At 37.6% G+C, this 18,588-nt stretch overlaps 1 protein-coding gene across 1 annotated transcript in view; it reads right to left on the bottom strand.

Moving 5' to 3' along the window:
• kctd8 (potassium channel tetramerization domain containing 8) overlaps window positions 1-10,081 on the bottom strand; it is a 31,864-nt gene extending 21,783 nt beyond the window's left edge. Inside the window, exon 1 of the mRNA XM_042738008.1 lies at window positions 8,871-10,081. Coding sequence (XP_042593942.1) covers window positions 8,871-9,705 — 835 coding nt within the window. The 5' untranslated portion in view covers window positions 9,706-10,081. The remainder of the gene's footprint in view (window positions 1-8,870) is intronic.
• Between the last annotated feature and the right edge of the window lie 8,507 nt (window positions 10,082-18,588).

The following is an 18,588-nucleotide window of genomic DNA, read 5'->3' as shown; positions in this document are numbered from 1 at the left end:
ATGTTAATTTTGTTCAATTTCTCAGGGACAAGATTTTATATCTTTATTTTGCATCACAAATAAATGCATCTTAATTTAAGAACTTCAATATTTGTATTCAAAAACAAAAAACTACTGATTTTTTTTTTGCAGTGCATGCAACATTTAATGCCATGACTTCATGAATTTAAGACATTCGTAAGACCTTTTACATAATTTAATTAGTGCAAATTAAGACTTTTAATTAAGACCTGCAGAAACCCAGCTAAGCATTAAAGTTCAATATGTAACATCCCATAGTCTGTGTTATAAAAAAAATAATACCTAAAATTGTGCAGAGAGGTATGCTATTACTTCTCAAACTGATACAACAAATGGATTTCACATAGCAGATTATAGAAATGGCAGAAAAACTCCATATTTAGAGACCTGAGTAATCAAACAGATTTGAGAAGTATAAGAAACCACCTAGAACACCTTAGAAACTACCTAGCAACACCATAGAAAACATTCAGAAGAGCCATGTGCTTAAAAGCAGTCAGAAAACCTTTTTACTCCTTACTTACACAGCGACAGTGGTTTTTCCAGAGATCCAGTGCAGGATCATGCACTTAATTGCATTATATTGCAGAAATATCATCATAACCCAGTTCTAAAGTACAGCAGAAGAATTACTACAAATGCATACTGTGTAAAAATCCTACATTATTATTAAGAGAATGCTGAATTTTATGGCACAATGTTCTTTTTAGGCTATTTATGGCTCCTCCATAGAGAGAAGAACACAGTTCCTCACCTGCAGGGCAGCAGGGCTTACCTTATCATCTGCTCTTTTGTCAGAGCGCTTTCTTTTTCCATTTCTTTCATTCTGAATATTCTTATTCACCCTGAGGGTTAGAAATGGAGAGAGCTTTTATAAGTTCACCAGAGGATGGATGAAGCTTGAGTGGGTTTTCTCAAACTGCTAGATAAAAGTGACAGTATCTGAGGTTTGAACTGTAAAAACTTTACTGGAAGTCTATTTTCTATGGAAACCTGTTTTCATCTTAAAGTAAAAAAGCTAAAATGTAATTTTGAGAAAAAATTAAAATAAGAATAAATTTTGTGAGATATTACATTGCAATAATGAGAAATAATTTGTGGTTATATTCAATAAAATTGGAACTGTGAGAAACAAACAAACTAAAATTAAAAGAAATAAATCCTCAATTATGAGAAAGGGGCAATTACAAGAAAACAAAATTTACAAGTTGTCGAATATAGTCACATTGTGAGATATAAAATCACTATTACAAGAAAGTATTAACCATAAAAACTGTAACATATAAATTACATTACGTTGACATATAGTCACACTTATCTTTTTTTTTTAAATCTGAGGCCAAAAAATAAATAAAACAAATAAATCCGTATAGCAACCAATAAATCAAAGAACAACAATAGATGTGACTACTCTCATCCTGTTAATGAATATGCAGCTATTCTTCTCTTTTCTTTGTTGTCTTTTCACAGTATCAATTGCTCAAGTAATTTAGTGACTGTAATCTCTCATCCCCCAGCAGTAATTTGTTTACATGATGTGACAAAACCATTCAAACCATCCAAACATAATGACAAAACATCATCAGTGTTTACACACCACAACAACCCTGTGCTGTGACAAAAACAAATGAGCGGCCGTCATGGAGCTCTGGTGGTCTTTCTCAGCTTCTAATTACATTATATTATAAAATTCACTTTTTTAAAGATTTATTTTTGCCATTTTTATTGTGATAGGACAGATCAGAACTGACAGGAAGTGAAGTGGGAGAGAGATGGGGCGGGATCGGGAAAGGTCCTCGAGTCTGGATTCGAACTTGGGACACCCATAGTGCAACAGCGCTGTTTGTCGGTGCACTGCCCACAAGGCTGTTGGCACTACAGCAAAATTCACTTTTACATGTTGTTTGAACATAAAAGGGTGTTGGCAGTGTGTGTACACAACCCCCCATACTGATAAAAATCCACCCACTCCTTTTTTTTTTAATCCCAATAAATCATAAGCAGTGTCTCAGAACAAGTTGTTTGCAGAATCTGTACAATGTGATGTAACTTTGCACAGGCCCCACCCACAACTGCCGTATTAGCAGAGACCCCGCCCTGAGCGAACCGCACACAATCTGCCATGTTGATCTTCATGCTTGAGCGTTAAAAAGCATTTGAGTAAAGAAATGTTTTAATACAGCTATAAATGCAAGTTATTCAGTTCAGAGCAGTGAGTGATTTTCGGTTTTTATTTTATTGTTTGAGTCATATTAAGAGTATAGACAGCAGTATAGGTACTGTATATTATGCTGATGTCACTTAAAAGGTTAGTTACCCAAAAATAAATATTTTGTCATTTACCCCCAAGTTGTTCCAAACCTGTAAAAGCTCAGTTCGTCTTCGGAACACAATTTAAGATATTTTGGATGAAAACCGGGAGGCCTGTGACTGTCCCATAGACTGCCAAGTAAATAACAGTGTCTACGTCCAGAAAAGGTATGAAAGTTGTCGTCAGAATACTCCATCTGCCATCAGACGTACAATCTGGGTTATATAAGCGACGGGAACACTTTTTGTAAGCGAAGAAAACAAAAATAATGACTTTATTCAACAATTCCTTCGTCAACGGTCTCCTCTGTGTCACTCCACATCACCGTATGCTGCGTAGGTTCTTCTGTGTCCTCTGCGCCACAAGGATGCACAGTGATATGGAGTGACACAGAGGAAACCGCTGACCGTCTCAAGCCTCCAGGTTTTCATCCAAAATATCTTAAATTGTGCTCTGAAGACGAACAGAGCTTTTATGGGTTTGGAACGACATGGGGGTAAAGTGATTAATGACAAAATTTTCATTTTTGGGTGAACTAACCCTTTAATGCACAGATCTAAAATAAACATGCAATATCTTTCCCAAACATAGCCGACTGCGGTTTTGTAACTTATGCATGTTTTTAACATAAACTTGTGTGTATTTGACAGTTTAAGCACAATAAGACATTAAAGAGAACTCAAATAATTTAATAATCACAAGCTGTGTGACAGCTGCTTTAAATGCTTCAGATGTGTGCGCTTAGAAAACCATACAGTAAATAAGATGTTTAAACTGGCTTTAAAAACGCATGCTTTCAGTGCGATATACATGATCATCAAAACCAAACAAAAGTTTTTTGTATCTGAGGTAACTTACGAGCTGTAAAGGCATAGCTCTATTCTGGCAAAAGGGGGTGGGGAGCAGCAGCTCATTTGCATTTAAAGAGATGTGCACAAAAACAGCCTGTTTCTCCTTCTACTCAAAAAAGGAATTTTCAAAATGATATAATAAATGATCTGTGGGGTATTTTGAGCTGAAACTTCACAGACAAATTCTGGGGACACCTGGGACTTATTTTACATCTTGTAAAAAGGGGCATAATAGGTGCCCTTTAATGGAATATTTCACCCAAAATGAAAATTGTCATTTACTCAACCTCAAATGACTGACTGATTGCTAAGTTTTTTGTCCATACAATGAAAGACAGTGGGGTCTAATGTAGTTTGGACACCACATGGTATGTTAACAGGTACTAATTTTCATCAGTCAAAATGAATCAAACCTGTTTTAGATTCTGAAACTTAATTTATGTGTTCTGAATGAAACTCCAGGGATCAGTAGCCACATTAATAACTAAAGAAAGTCACTGCAATAATGTCACTCGAGCTACCAAGAGTATAATTGTGTTTTGGAATAACATGACATTTTTCATTTTGGGTTTAACTATCACTGTAAGTGTCAATTGTCTGTGGTCTGTCAAGACTATATATGTTTTGTGTTGTTGTTGAGCATCAGCCTGTAACGGCACATCCCTTTAATCCATATCAATCTCTGGTTTCACTCTACATGTCTCTCAAAATCTCTGTAACAGCAGTTTAAACCCTTGTTAATATTTGCTGAATATGTGAATCAATTTGTATAAATATTCATGCAGGTCAGATGCATATACTCAACCTTGACCTGCTCATTCTCCCATCTCCTTGCTTCCCTCACTAACACAGACAGGCATTGATCTAACAGTTACGCTGTTCTGAGTTTAAAAAAAGGGGGGTCATTTAACACAGAGATGTAACTCAGCATCCACAACAGTCAAAATTACAGTATTTTTCACAATTTCCTGTTCTGAAGCACCAAATGACATAAATCAGATGAAATTTTTACATTTCAGTTTGCTTTGTCAGCCTGGGGAGTTCGGAAATATCAAAGAGAAAGATGAAAACAGACAAAACTATTTTCTTTCGAGTTTGTTTAATTTGTTTGGAAGCAGTGGTTCATGAGATGACTGACTTTATCCAGAGGTTTGGAGGACACCAAGAGATGGACGTTGGACAGATGACAGAGATTTACTCGTGTCCTCTGAGTGAGTTAAGGCCATTGTGGCTTTGTAATCAGAGGTTTGATTTGCCCTTGGACAAAGTAAGAACCACCCGCACACTCGCATCTCAACAGCAGCGCCGCATGAGGATGTGTGGAGAAACACGCACGTTCACATCACACCCACACACAAACATACTGACAAGTGCAAACATGCATGATCGAATTCTGCCCACAGCTAATCTGAACACTGGTCTATATTAAAACATAGATCACACACAATTGTCCAGACATAGTGAATGTCTTTCACTTAAAGTCAGCTTTACTTTTCTTAAAGTCAACTAAAAGACAACGACATTGTTTACTTTGTTTCTAGTCTTATTGTGAATAATTCATCTGTGTATGTTATTCCAAAGAAAAAATATTTGCCTACATAATCTTTAATTAAAATGCAGCAACTTGCTCTTCCTCTGTAATAACTTTTGTGTCCTTCTGGTGTGTTTATAGTATATGGTTAACTAACAGCCAAACAGCTATTTAGGCATTGCTTTAGCAAACTCACAAGTGCAATTCTTTGTATGTAACAGACACTTGTCACAATCCAGTTTACCCCCAAATACACTACCAGACAAACATTCCAAATAAATAAGATTTTTTTTTTGTCTTTCAAGTCTTTTATATGCTCCTTGATGAGCATATAAAAGACTTGAAAGACAAAAAGAAATCTTATTTATTGCATTATTTTTTTTAAAAGCTATTTCTTTTTTGTTTAATATTATTCCAATTTAAAATTTTATTAAGCTTGTATATTTGAATATATTTAAAAAAAATATGACTGAATTATGAATAAAAGAATAAAATTATTTTTTAGCATCATTACTCCAGTCTTCAGTGTCATATGATCCTTCAGATATCATTCTAATATGCTGATTTGTTGCTCAGTTATTACTAATTATTATTAATAATTAATTTATAATGAAATTAATTTAATTTTACAATATTACTGTTTCTTACTGTAGTTTTTAGATAATTAAATGCAGCCTTGGTGAACATAAGAGACTTCTTTCAAAAAACATGAAAACAATGCAATTATTACAAACTTTTGAACGATACCACATATACATTTTCTGTTGTTAGTTACAGAAAATAGAAGAAAAATAATGTAATGAAGGGTGATCTACCAAAACAGAGTAATGAAAATACGAAACAATTTTAATAAAATATAAATCATTTCATAAATTAATGTATGTGCTATTCTTTACATGGCTTGGATCCCTCATTCAATGTAAGTCTAGATAGTTTCACCTGTCCGTCAGGTAAAAAAAAGTAACAGTACTCCTCTCCTCCAAAAAACACACAATTCATGTCTGTTACACACCAAAGTTTAATACTAAAGTGTTAATAGGTTGTTTAATCGCCAACTAAGTATGAGCAATAGTACTATTGATGCGTATCTTAAAAACATCACTAATTATTGAGTGTTCCCTGGATGACAGACTCTTGTATATTGGTGGGGGGTCTGCTATTGTTAAGTAGTAGCTATTGTACTGTAAGCCCCTCTGGCACATTGAGGCATGTCCGCATTCTTCATCTGAGCCTCCAGAGCTGTGATTAGCATTCTGACAGAGATAAGGAGCCGGTGTTGATGCTCCTGCGGGGCGGACACACATCACGCTAAGCTTGAACGACAGTCGGGACTGGTGGTGACCGTTCCACCCCCTCAGCCCAAACACACACACACTGAATCCCTAGTTCTCTTTCACTTATTACTTCTCGCCTCCTTTCTTCAGGCTCTCCGTCACTTCTGCCTCTGCAATCACATACGCAAATTGGTACAATATAAACTGACAGGGGTGTGACGGAGAGACAGACAGAGAGAGGGGGGACACCTTCTCCATCTCTATAATAAACAAATTTAAACTAAAAATAAAATGAGGGAAATACTTCAAAAGCAATGTCAAAGAAAAATGTAAAATGCATTAGTGCAGGTAAGGTTTGACATTAATAGGTGCATTTATCGTCGTTATCAACATAGTTCAACGATTCGGTGTTTCCCGAAACCATAGTTCAAATTAACATTCCCAAACAGCGTCACAAACTTACGTGGTTGGAACTACAGCTCTCGACCTGTGGTTAGAAGCATAGTTTCTCATTAGCAAGGAATATGGGCTTAAATAAATATGCTCTTGGGCACAATAACCAAGCTAACCTTCAGTGCAATCTATATATTCCATTCTATCTAAATATAAATGCATTTTAATCTGTGTATGTTTGTGCATCCTCTAAAAGCGCCGTATTTGAAGAGTGCGCAGGTGTACAAATACCTAAGGGAACCCCGAAGTATGACGTAAGAGGGAACCCGTGGTGAATCAAACATCAAATAAAACAAAATGACAGGGAACAAAAAAAATTTAATTAGTCATCAGGTGCCATGTTTAATACAGCACCATCTTAGAGATGTCTGATCGGTTAAATAGCAGGAGTTATTCCTCCACCACATGCGTGTGACGTCATTAACAATGGCCCTGTGTTGTTGAACTGATGTGGTTCAAACGATGGAGAAGCGACCGTGTTCAGGAAACAGTGGTAACTAGCTAGTTCGTTTCAACAACAATGCATCGTACTATGGTGGTTAATCAGTGACTTACGTCGTTGTACGGGAAATACACCCCAGGAAAGTAGCTGTTTGGTATTTTTGAATATAATTTCATCAACACCCAATGAACACTTAATATTATACATAGGTAAGGTAAAAGTAAAGTTCAGAAAACTAACTCTCATTTCTGTTCCTTGCTGATTCAACTGAGATTTTCTCCAAACTGCCACCTATAGTTTTGGAGGATCTCATCTCATCACCTATGGGGTGCATGTGCTGCCTAGTCAAAAAAAAAAAAAATAAAAAAATTGAATTTGTCTCTGCAAAATTATTTAACCATGTTCCAAATTTGAGGGAAATGACACTTTCTCTCTCTCTCTCTCTCACTCTCTCTCTCTCTCTCTCTCACACACACACACACACACACACACACACACACACACACACACACTCACACACACACAGCCTCATTATCTGCGACATGCAGTGGTAGGATTAGCTCTTGAAGTTCCATTACCTCGCTTAAGTCTACCAAAGTGAGATTTTTCTTACTCCTAGACGGTCCTTCTTTTCCTTATCAGCATGTTTTCACATTTCTCTACCTGTCCACACAGCTGTGCTTTATCTTAAGCTATGCTTAAACGTGCAAATGCACAAAACACGTTAAAACACGCTTAAATGTTTCAATCAGTTTCAAAAGCATACAAATTCAATAAAAAACAGGTTAAAAACACAATTAACCAGCTACCAGTCAATCACAAATCAATCAACCAGCTTGCAGTTCGGCCCACCACAATCACCACAGCTCAGTCAGAGACCTCATGCGGCACTGCATTTTGGTTGACACCTCGTAAAAAAGTGAACTCACAGTCACTGCAGTGTGAAAGCATCAGCCTGCAGTGGATTAGCACTAGTCTGTACAATTTAAGATTGACTAACCCGAGGCAACCAATAAGAATTAACTAAGCAGCAATGGTTTAATCCAACATTGGCTGAGGAGGCTTTGATCTGTTCGACTTCTTTATGATTGGACACAAGTGGTATGTGGGATTGCCTAGTGTGCCTTACTATCTTCTCTATTCAGTACGTCAGGCCCGAGGCACTAGCTGTCCCAGTTATGACACACATTTACATGTACTGCAATGAATTACAGGATCAAAGTAGCAACATATTGAAGAGGAGCTAGCAGGAAAAAGAGCATGTGTGGGTAGTTAGGTGTTCAAAAGAAAAAGAAAAAAAAAAGAGTGTGATTGGGAGACATGCTAAAGGTGCGAAATGGGATTGCAGATGAATAGCGAAAGAGAAGACTGCGAATAAAAAGACAGAAAGATCAGTGTTATCCAAGGGGCATCAAGTGCACTTGATTTTAGAGAAACCTATTACCTGTTATAAAGTAGTCTAAACTAAAATATGAGCCTTTTACTAGCTGCATGCAAAAATAACGTTTGGCAACTAGAAAAAAACCTCCAAAACAGCAGGTTCAGTCAAAAAGAAATGTCCATGTTCTTTCCTTATGAAATCTTGTAAATTGATAAAATGATCAAGTGTGCAATGATTTAAAGCTGATTACTCCTTCTTGAAGATCTTGCAATGTCTGAATTTCTTCATTAAAGCTTAAAAATAATTTGACTATCCACAGACGTTGGGTACTTAAAAGTATGCATGCTTCAATTTAATCTGCACGCAGTGAGCAGAAAGTGAAATGTACACAAGTCACACCTGTTCTACACAAGCCAGAAAATAAAATGCATGCATGCACACATAAAATAAAGTGCATGCTTTCTTTTTTGGTGGGGAAAAGGCTGTAGGTTGGGTTGTGAAACATATGACATGTCCCTTGGGAACAAGGTTGGGAACACTCGGCTACATGAAAAGGAAATTAAAGTGCAGCACAGGCAGGTTTGTGAGAGCTGCTCTGTCACTTACTAAAGAAGATGTACTCCGTGTAGCTGCTCCAGATCTTGTCATCTCTGTACTGGTTAACGAACGCAGCCGTTCCAGTTGAGTTGCAGGCCACCATCTGGAACCCAGCCTCACTCAACCTGTCGAATGCTTGCTCCAGGTAGGTAAACTTCAGGTAGAAGCGGGAGGTGTACTTCTCTGGCGGACGGTCCGGGTCTCGACTTTCATTTAGAGTGTCTCCGAACACTTCCTTCGCCAGGGCGATACGCCCACAGACCATGATCCGTGCCACACGGCGAAACTTAGCATCAGCTTGGTTATCCCTCACCATTGTGTAGGATCCCCGATAACCTATTGTAATAAACCCAGACCTCTTGTCCAGGGTGGAAGAGGAAGTCGCGTAGTTGGTGGCGCAGTTTCCAGTTCGAGTCACCAACTCGCTACTCTGCGAACTTTCCTCAATGTCGCTCTGGCAGCCTTCGTCATTGAGCGAGCCTTGCTTGGCTACACGTGGGCCCAAAAGTCTAAGCAGTTCCCCCAACTGGAAGTGCTCGGCCTCACGCTGAAGACGTTCCCGCTCCGGGAAGTGTTCTGGTAGCACTAGCTGGCGGTCCCGTAGGAAGTCCAGCACGTATCGGAACAAAAACCCGTCGCGGTCGATGAAGAAGCGCCCTCGGCTGTCGCGGGGCAACTCCTGCGGGCTGCACCGTGTGAACATGGTGTGGAGGGTGGTGTCAGGTATGCTGACCAGGGTGGAGCGCTTGGTGACGTACACCTGGCCACCGACGTTGAGTTCCATGACCTCCGGGTACGGACTCGACACCTCGCTGATAGGGAGTATTGTTTCCTTCATGGCCATGGTCCAAACCCACCGACACGACAATGTAAACAGAAGACAGAATGAAGAGAGAGGCGACTCTGGAAAGATCTCAAAAAGAAGCAGGGAACGAATCCATAGAGGTCCAGGCGTGATGGATCTCAGTCAAGACTTCATTGCCAAACAGCTGTTAAAGTTTGAGAGAGAACTACATCGCTGCTGGAGAATGAGAGAGGGATAGAGAGAAGAGAGGGAGATTAAGAAAAAGGGAAGAGGAGAAGAGAAGGGGATGGAGTGCTATCAAGTTTCCTCAGCTGCTGTCCCTCTATTGATGAAGAGAGCAGTGGAGTACGAGATGGATACACTGGGAGAGAGGGAGAGAGAGAGAGAGAGAGAGAGAGAGAGAGAGAGAGAGAGGGAGGGAGAGAGAGGGGTGGGAAAGAGGAGGAACGCCAAACAGAGACCCACATAATTTGTCCAAGGTCTAAGGGAAGCCACAATGACATCATCTACAGAATGAGAGAGGGAGTGGAAGTGTAGCCACACAGTCCTGCCTTTTTAAAGAGACAGCGGTGCAATAATTTACATAAAAGCATGCAGCCAAAAAAATAATAATTACCATCAAAGGGTAAGTTATAAACCCATAGAAGAAGAAAAAAAGAAATTTGTTCTTTTAGTTATGTGCATGTGTATGTTGTTGTGTAGAATAATGATCTCTCTAAAAGATTATCTTGTGTAACTGAGTTGGACTCAAATGTCTGCATGTTGTGGCACAGTGAATAATGAACAGGCACACAATGTGATTGTCTCATGGGAATAAACACAGATTAGCTGTAATTCTCACATTATCACTGCCAAACCATTAAAACGGAGGGAGAATGAGAGAGACAGAGAGAGGTGCTCTTTATTAATCACCCAATAGACTATATCGCCACCTAGGGGCCATATGTAAGTGTATTTGGTCAGGTTTGTCATTGAAAGTGAAAAGGTAAGCAGTAAAAGAATAACCAGTTCTGTTAAAATGTATTTCAATTTCTTAATGAACAACAGATTGCAAAACAGAGTGAGATTTTAAAATGATTTCTTGATACATTTAATAACATTGTGAATATTGCTGGATGGAGAGTATTTACAAGCTTATCTGGAACATTTCCCCATTGCATTTGGTTGTGACATCCATATTTTCATATATATATATATATTTTTTAGATTAGTATGATTCAGATGGGTAACCAAATCAGATAATCTAAAAATAATTAGCAAACGGTACACATTCCAAATGGTGGTGGTGACCTCTTAATATCTGGCATTAGGATAGTATCGGAATATTTTTTAGCCGCATACATTTACACCTTTATTCTAATGTGTGTCAAGCATGAACCAACTGCACTTACCCCCGCAAAATGCAAATCACCATTTACATTAATAGAGACGTTCTGGTAACTCACACATTTCATTCATTTAAAGAATTTGAAAAAACACTGATGGATAATTGAACACCCTTTCTGTCATTTCTTGCATTTCCTCTCTTTAAGGACACCTCTGTAAAGAACTTAACAGGGACTGAAAGTACAGAAAATGAAAAAAGTTTTAAAGCACTTTCTTAGGAAAGAGGGAAATGAGATGGCATTAATTGAGGTTGTAAATGTGGTCAAAATCACAAACCACTTGGTTAGAGACACAGATTTAAAACTTGTATGACAATTTGGGAGAAAAATGAAAGTTTGAACCATAATGTGGTCATTGAAACAGTTGCATGAGGCTTTTAAGCTACAGGTTGAGTGTTTAATTTTTAAAAGATGTCAAATCTTTGGAAAGACAGTAGATTCTAGAGCAACCTTATCAAAAGGATCAAAACATATCCAGCTACGAGATGACATTTTCTTGAAGGAGAGCAGGACACGTGGCTTTTCAGAGATCTGGATGACGATAATGTCAATGCATTACTATTTATCTGTCATTCTAGGTACACTGTTCCTCCTGAGGAACAATAGGCTTCCTCGAGGGACAAACTGAAAAACAGGGCCATTGTTTTTAGGTGCTAATCACCTGGCTGAGAGCTGACAATGAGTAATTTCTGCGATCCTGAAGAACGCAGCCTTGGCGGTGTCTAAATACTACTCGCTGCTGATGAATGCACCAATTGATCTGCAGTCATATTCAGCAATTGTATGTGATTCCCATGTTAAGGCCTGTTTCTGACAATGTATGGTAAGTGATTTACCCGTGCACAGACCCACAATCAAACAGAGCGGAGGATGGTAATTGGAGCACAGCAGTGAAAATTATAATGCTGTAGCTGGCCTCTATCTGTGTAATTGTATGGTAAGCTGAAAATCACAGATCTTTCAACAAAAAACAATGGATGTGGGCATATGACAGTGGTGGATATTATGTACAGTTTTTCTCTTTCTCATTCAGCCTTTTCATCTCCCTTTTTTCTTTGGGATATGTTCAGAGAAAGCATCATTATGACAATTACTTTTCTCTGCAGGCTTGGTGGATGATAAAACGGGCAAAAAACCCATAGACTTCCATTGAAAGGACCCAATCCATCTATCTAGAGATCAGAACATCATAGAAACTAGGCCCTTTTGACTTGATCCCATAATAAGCAACCATTCAAAATACCCTAGCAACCACATAGCAACACATTGAAAACCACTTAGAACAACTGCATATAATCACCACTCACCTTTTTTTTTCACTCACCTTGTGTGACTTCTCCTTATCACCCTCCTGTCAGGTGATTCAATGGCGCTCCATGACACTGTTCATCATTTTTTTTTAATTTCGACTCCATCGGCCCATCGCACTCCGCTGAGACTCCACAGCCACACTTCCCTCCATGATTACACTCAGACAGACACCAGTCAGACCTGCACACAGAGCTGTTCATCAGCCACTCAAGACAGCATGTGTGGCTGATTTTATAGTGGAAGGCACAAAAGTGACACTGACCTTCCTTCTGAAATAATCGCTCTTGAGGTAAACCGCCTGTTAAGTATGCAGCACAGTGCATGTGAATGACATACTGAATGTCATACTCGGCGCGTGCAGCTTTATCAACCAGAGAAAGAACACCACAGCCACATATTTATATGTAGATATGCTTGAATGATGACATTTTACTGCTCTGGTTTCTTTAAAAACGTGTGTTTTCTGTACAGACACTGAAATATAATGTTTTAAATCACAATTTTATGATAGCACAACATATTTAAGGTGATACTGACTAAAAATACATGCAGAATTTTAACAGATCTCATCAATCAAATGCAACCAAACACAAGCCTATGAAATCACTCAGTGTTTGACATGACTACACAATATCAAACCTCTTACACAAAGTGCTTCTGCGTGTAACTTGTTACGCATCATTACAGCAATGGACATAATGGATGTCCCAAATTATGCAGCTTGTTGAATAGAGGTGTGCTATTAAGGAACGCATTTTTGCCTGCTGGATGGTAGTGTTATTAACTCAAGCAAAGTAAAATTATTAAAATATAAGTTTCAATTGTTTTAAATAAAGCTGAAATGTAAATTATACATGATTTTATTTTTTTTTTCAGTAAGTTGCCAAGGCAACATTTCCAATTTACATTTAAGTATCTTTTTTTAATTTTCATTTATTTTATCTTTATTTGACCCTCTAACACTAGCAGTCTTTATTCTATTTCCATTTTATCTATTAAAAACGACCCTCTAGTCTTACACATTCTTTTTGTTACTGCTTTCTTTCCTTTAAAAAAGGCCTCTAACATTTGCTATTCTCTCTATTTCTCTATTCTTTTTCTATTCTATTTACTTGTTTAATATTGTATGTATGCATGTATGTATCTAAAACCTTGCTACAAGTACTGCGTTAGGCTAACTGAGACTTTTCATAGAACTTTTGTTGGTTTTGATTGCTTCTATTGCCCTCATTTGTAAGTTGCTATGGATAAGTACTGCGTTAGGAAAATTGTCTGCTAAATGATTAAATGCTAATATTTTATATATATATATATATATATATAAAAAACATAGCAAAGGTATTAAAACTGAAAATATAAAAATAAATGCAAATGCAAAATATTATCACACATTTAAACAACATATTACTAAAATAACACTCTTGCTGAATGATAAAAAAGAGAAGGAAAAAAAAGTCCATAGACTTAATTTGGTTTAAAAGTGTTTGGTTTTTAAAAGTGTAAAAATCTAGTTGTTTACTATTTGTCCTCCCAACTCTTTTCCATAACACAATTATTCAGCTCAAGAGATTTTAATATAGCAGCCCAAACAAATTGTTACAATCAATTTCAATAAAATGTTTAAAAAACACTCAAGAGCAAAGTTTGAAAAATCTCTGGGCCTGAGGAGGAGTGTATACAAAACTGAACAGTGACTGACAGCAGCAAATGACAGCTCTTTGCTGCAGCCTTGCTCTTCCCTCGGCTGTGTGAGGGGAATGAAGACAAGCCGATCAGAGGGGACGCTGCCTGCCATTGGCCCCCCGACACCCACCCGTTTGATGTTAAATTACGGGTTGGGGTGAGACGACTTCCTGCAGAGCAACAGCGCTGTTTCTGTAAACCAGCAGTCAACACTTCACACTGAGATGAATGAAGCGGAAAGGTGTCGTCAGCATTACTTATCAAGCTGATTTAAAAGGTTTGAGGCAGTATGACAGGACACATTTGAAAAAGGGCAGGCAATTCAGATGAGCTTGCCTTACCTTAAGGCCTTTAACAGGTGTCAATCATATCAAACTGTCTCCATGCATCATTTAAGAAAGGGCAAAAAAGTTTTGATGGGTCATTTTTGAAAGGGCAAAAAAATAATATGCAGCCAAGAGTAATTTTAAAGAATTTTTTTATTCAGTTACACACACACACACACACACACACACACACACACACACACACACACACACACACACACAACATTTTCTTACCTTGGACAATTATTCAGTACCACACACACACACACACACTTTTACTATGTAAAAGTTCTGCATTTTCTTTCGGCATTTTATTGTTTTGGACAATTGCAATGATATTTTCTGTTTTTATATATATGAAATATTAAAACAGTCAAAATATAATAAATATTTCTTCGAAATAAAAAAATCTTCAGAAATGTTATATTCCCTTTTGCTGTGTGCGTATCCAAGTCAAGGTAATATCAAGGTACTTTAATATAACTGGTATTTTAAGAGTACTGACAGTCTTTCAGTGGCAAACTGTGTTTAGGCTATGTTACCTGTAGCCGTTCACAAGCTTCACGTGAAGGCAGACGTGAGAAGTAATTGGCAAGTTTGGTTAGATTGAAGGTAAATATCCACTTTATTCAGCGATTGTTTCTATGTTCTAACGTTAGTCTTTAATGTTTTGCTACAAGCCTTAAATGATTCACCGCGTGTCGAGCTGTAGATAATCGCGCGAACGATTCAAAACTGATTCGAGAACCGACTCAAAAGAGTGATTCATTCACGAATAAATGGTCGATAGTGTCAAGGTAAAATTATTATGCTGATTAATCAATAAAATTGATTCGCTAATGAAAACCTAACGTACATGATTTAAAACTAGCGCACCACGACCTCCTTGAGAGACTGTGATATTTATCTTAAGTAACTCGGTGCATTATTTTGCGATAACGTTACATTGTTACAAACTTACCAGCTATTGATTCGAAATATTGGCTTGAGTTAAAACTTTTGATTTTATTGTTATTTGTTTACGTTATATCAATCTATTTTACAGTTTAGAAGTCATTATAAAAGTTGGCACGCTTTTTCTTGACCGTTAAAACCATAGTAAACAAACAACCACGGTATCGAGTACTAATACTTGAGATAGAAAATATTAATTTTGTCCTATTGTCTTTAAAGCTCGACTTAATGTCTCTTTTAATATCAGTATCATGATGTCAAACCATGTTTGCTTTGTAGAGCATTAACTTCTATGCACTATGCGCTATTGACCAAGAGATGTCGCTGTTTCTCAGCTGACACTGACAGCTGCCTTGAGCTGGAGGCAGTCTATGGTTGGAGTTGAGAATTGTTTACTACACAGGTGAGATGTTTAATTTCAAACCTGGAAGATGCTATCTAAAATGGGTAACCTTTAAGTTGTTTACAAGTTATGCAAGAATGATATGAATGCATGTGAAATAGAAAACAGAAAATTAAAAGGAGAGAGTGGAGAAATGCTTGATCATCCCTCCTACTCCATGCACACGTGCATCCTCAGAGAGTCTTTTCCAGATTATGCAAAAACATATCTGCCAGAAATGGAGAGGACATGACGTGACATTTCCATTCAGTGACTCTGAGAAAGACCTCTACATAAGACCTGCCTCCTCATAAACCTGTGAACCGGGCAGATACACTGCAGTCCCAGCTCAACCCCTGCATCCCGCCAGCTCTTTCTCTCTCTATTTGCAGACTGCAGCAGCGTCCTGTGATTTCTCTAGATGCTCTGGATTTCCACTGACTGATCAAACTGTGCAATCAGATCTCAACTGAGCCCACAACCAGCTGACTTATTAGAAAATCTGTGCAAGTTTCTGTCTCCTGGATTCAGGTAAGTAGAGCATGGACACTATAGAAATTAGATTATTTTGTTTAAATGCATTTTATTTTAAAATACAAAAATACAATTATTCTAGAATTTCAACTTAAATTAACATATTTTTATTTTCATTTAAAAACAGTACTAAAATAGTTGCATGCAATAATATTCCTACATGGGATATAATAATCATTAAACTTCACTTTATTGTGGACTTGGTTATAATTCAGTTGTCATTTGAGTGTTGTCATTTTAAACATGACTCTGTTATAATGATATTCAAAGATTTGAGGAAGGTTTTGCTTTAGTAGCTACAGTGTAAGATCCAATGTGTTGTCAGGAATTTGTGTAAATCCCACAACTGAAATATGCTCTCTAAATTCTGTCATTCTTGTGCACATTTTAAGTTTCTAAGTATATGAAAATAACATAAAATAGATTTAAACATGATAGTATGAGTAAAATTTACTGATTTCATTCCTTGGCCTGTTATATTTAGTCATTCCTGTGGAAATACACAATTAACTATTGCACATTTTAAGTTTCTAACAATACAAAAGTAACAAAAACACACAATTTATGAACAAAAATGCATAAACATATAGAAAAACAATGAGTTATACAGGTGCTGGTCATATAATTAGAATATCATCAAAAAGTTGATTTATTTCACTAATTCCATTGAAAAAGTGGAACTTGTATATTATATTTATTCATTACACACAGACTGATATATTTCAAATGTTCATTTCTTTTAATTTTGATGTTTATAACTGACAACTAAGGAAAATCCCAAATTCAGTGTCTCAGAAAATTTGAATATTGTGAAAAGGTTCAATATTGAAGACACCTGGTGCCACACTCTAATCAGTTAATTAACTCAAAACACCTGCAAAGCCTTTAAATGGTCTCTCGGTCTAGTTCTGTAGGCTACACAATCATGGGGAAGACTGCTGACTTGACAGTTGTCCAAAAGACGACCATTGACAAAACCTTGCACAAGGAGGGCAAGACACAAAAGGTCATTGCTAAAGAGGCTGGCTGTTCACAGAGCTCTGTGTCCAAGCACATTAATAGAGAGGCGAAGGGAAGGAAAATATGTGGTAGAAAAAAAGTGTACAAGCAATAGGGATAACCGCACCCTGGAGAGGATTGTGAAACAAAACCCTTTCAAAAATGTGGGAGATTCACAAAGAGTGGACTGCAGCTGGAGTCAGTGCTTCAAGAACCACTACACACAGACGTATACAAGACATGGGTTTCAGCTGTCGCATTCCTTGTGTCAAGCCACTCTTGAACAACAGACAGCGTCAGAAGCGTCTCGCTTCAAAAAGGACTGGACTGCTGCTGAGTAGTCCAAAGTTATGTGCTCTGATGAAAGTAAATTTTGCATTTCCTTTGGATATCAGGGTCCCAGAGGAAGAGAGGAGAGGCACACAATCCACATTTCTTGAGGTCCAGTGTAAAGTTTCCACAGTCAGTGATGGTTTGCGGTGCCATGTCATCCGCTGGTGTTGGTCCACTGTGTTTTCTGAGGTCCAAGGTCAACACAGCCATATACCAGGAAGTTTTAGAGCACTTCATGCTTCCTGCTGCTGACCAACTTTATGGAGATGCAGATTTCATTTTCCAACAGGACTTGGCACCTGCACACAGTGCCAAAGCTTCCAGTACCTGGTTTAAGGAACATGGTATCCCTGTTCTTAATTGGCCAGCAAACTCGCCTGACCTTAACCCCATAGAAAATCTATGGAGTATTGGGAAGAGTAAGATGCGATATGCCAGACCCAACAATGCAGAAGAGATGAAGGCCACTATCAGAGCAACCTGGGCTCTCATAACACCTGATCTCTGCCACAGACTGATCGACTCCATGCCACACCGCATTGCTGCAATAATTCAGGCAAAAGGAGCCCCAACTAAGTATTGAGTGCTGTACATGCTCATACTTTTTATTTTTATACTTTTTAGTTGGCCAAGATTTCTAAAAATCCTTTCTTTGTATTGGTCTTAAGTTATATTCTAATTTTCTGGGATACTGAATTTGGGATTTTCCTTAGTTGTCAGTTATAATCATCAAAATTCAAAGAAATAAACATTTGAAATATATCGGTCTGTGTGAAATGAATGAATATAATATACAAGTTTCACTTTTTGAATGGAATAAATGAAATAAATCAACTTTTTGATGATATTCTAATTATTTGACCAGCACCTGTATTTCTCAATCTTATATATTTTGACACATGATACTATTTTGAATTTAATTCCTACATTTTCTAATATAAACATTGTTTGATGTTATTTCTTCCCTGTTCTGTTTCATGGAAACAGGAAACATTGAGGATTAAAGTGAGATTTG

This window comes from Cyprinus carpio, chromosome B14 (genome assembly GCF_018340385.1).
Source record: "Cyprinus carpio isolate SPL01 chromosome B14, ASM1834038v1, whole genome shotgun sequence".
Lineage (NCBI taxonomy): Eukaryota > Metazoa > Chordata > Actinopteri > Cypriniformes > Cyprinidae > Cyprinus > Cyprinus carpio.
Note: the sequence above shows the minus strand (reverse complement) of the source record. Positions and strands in the feature narration are given on the sequence as shown.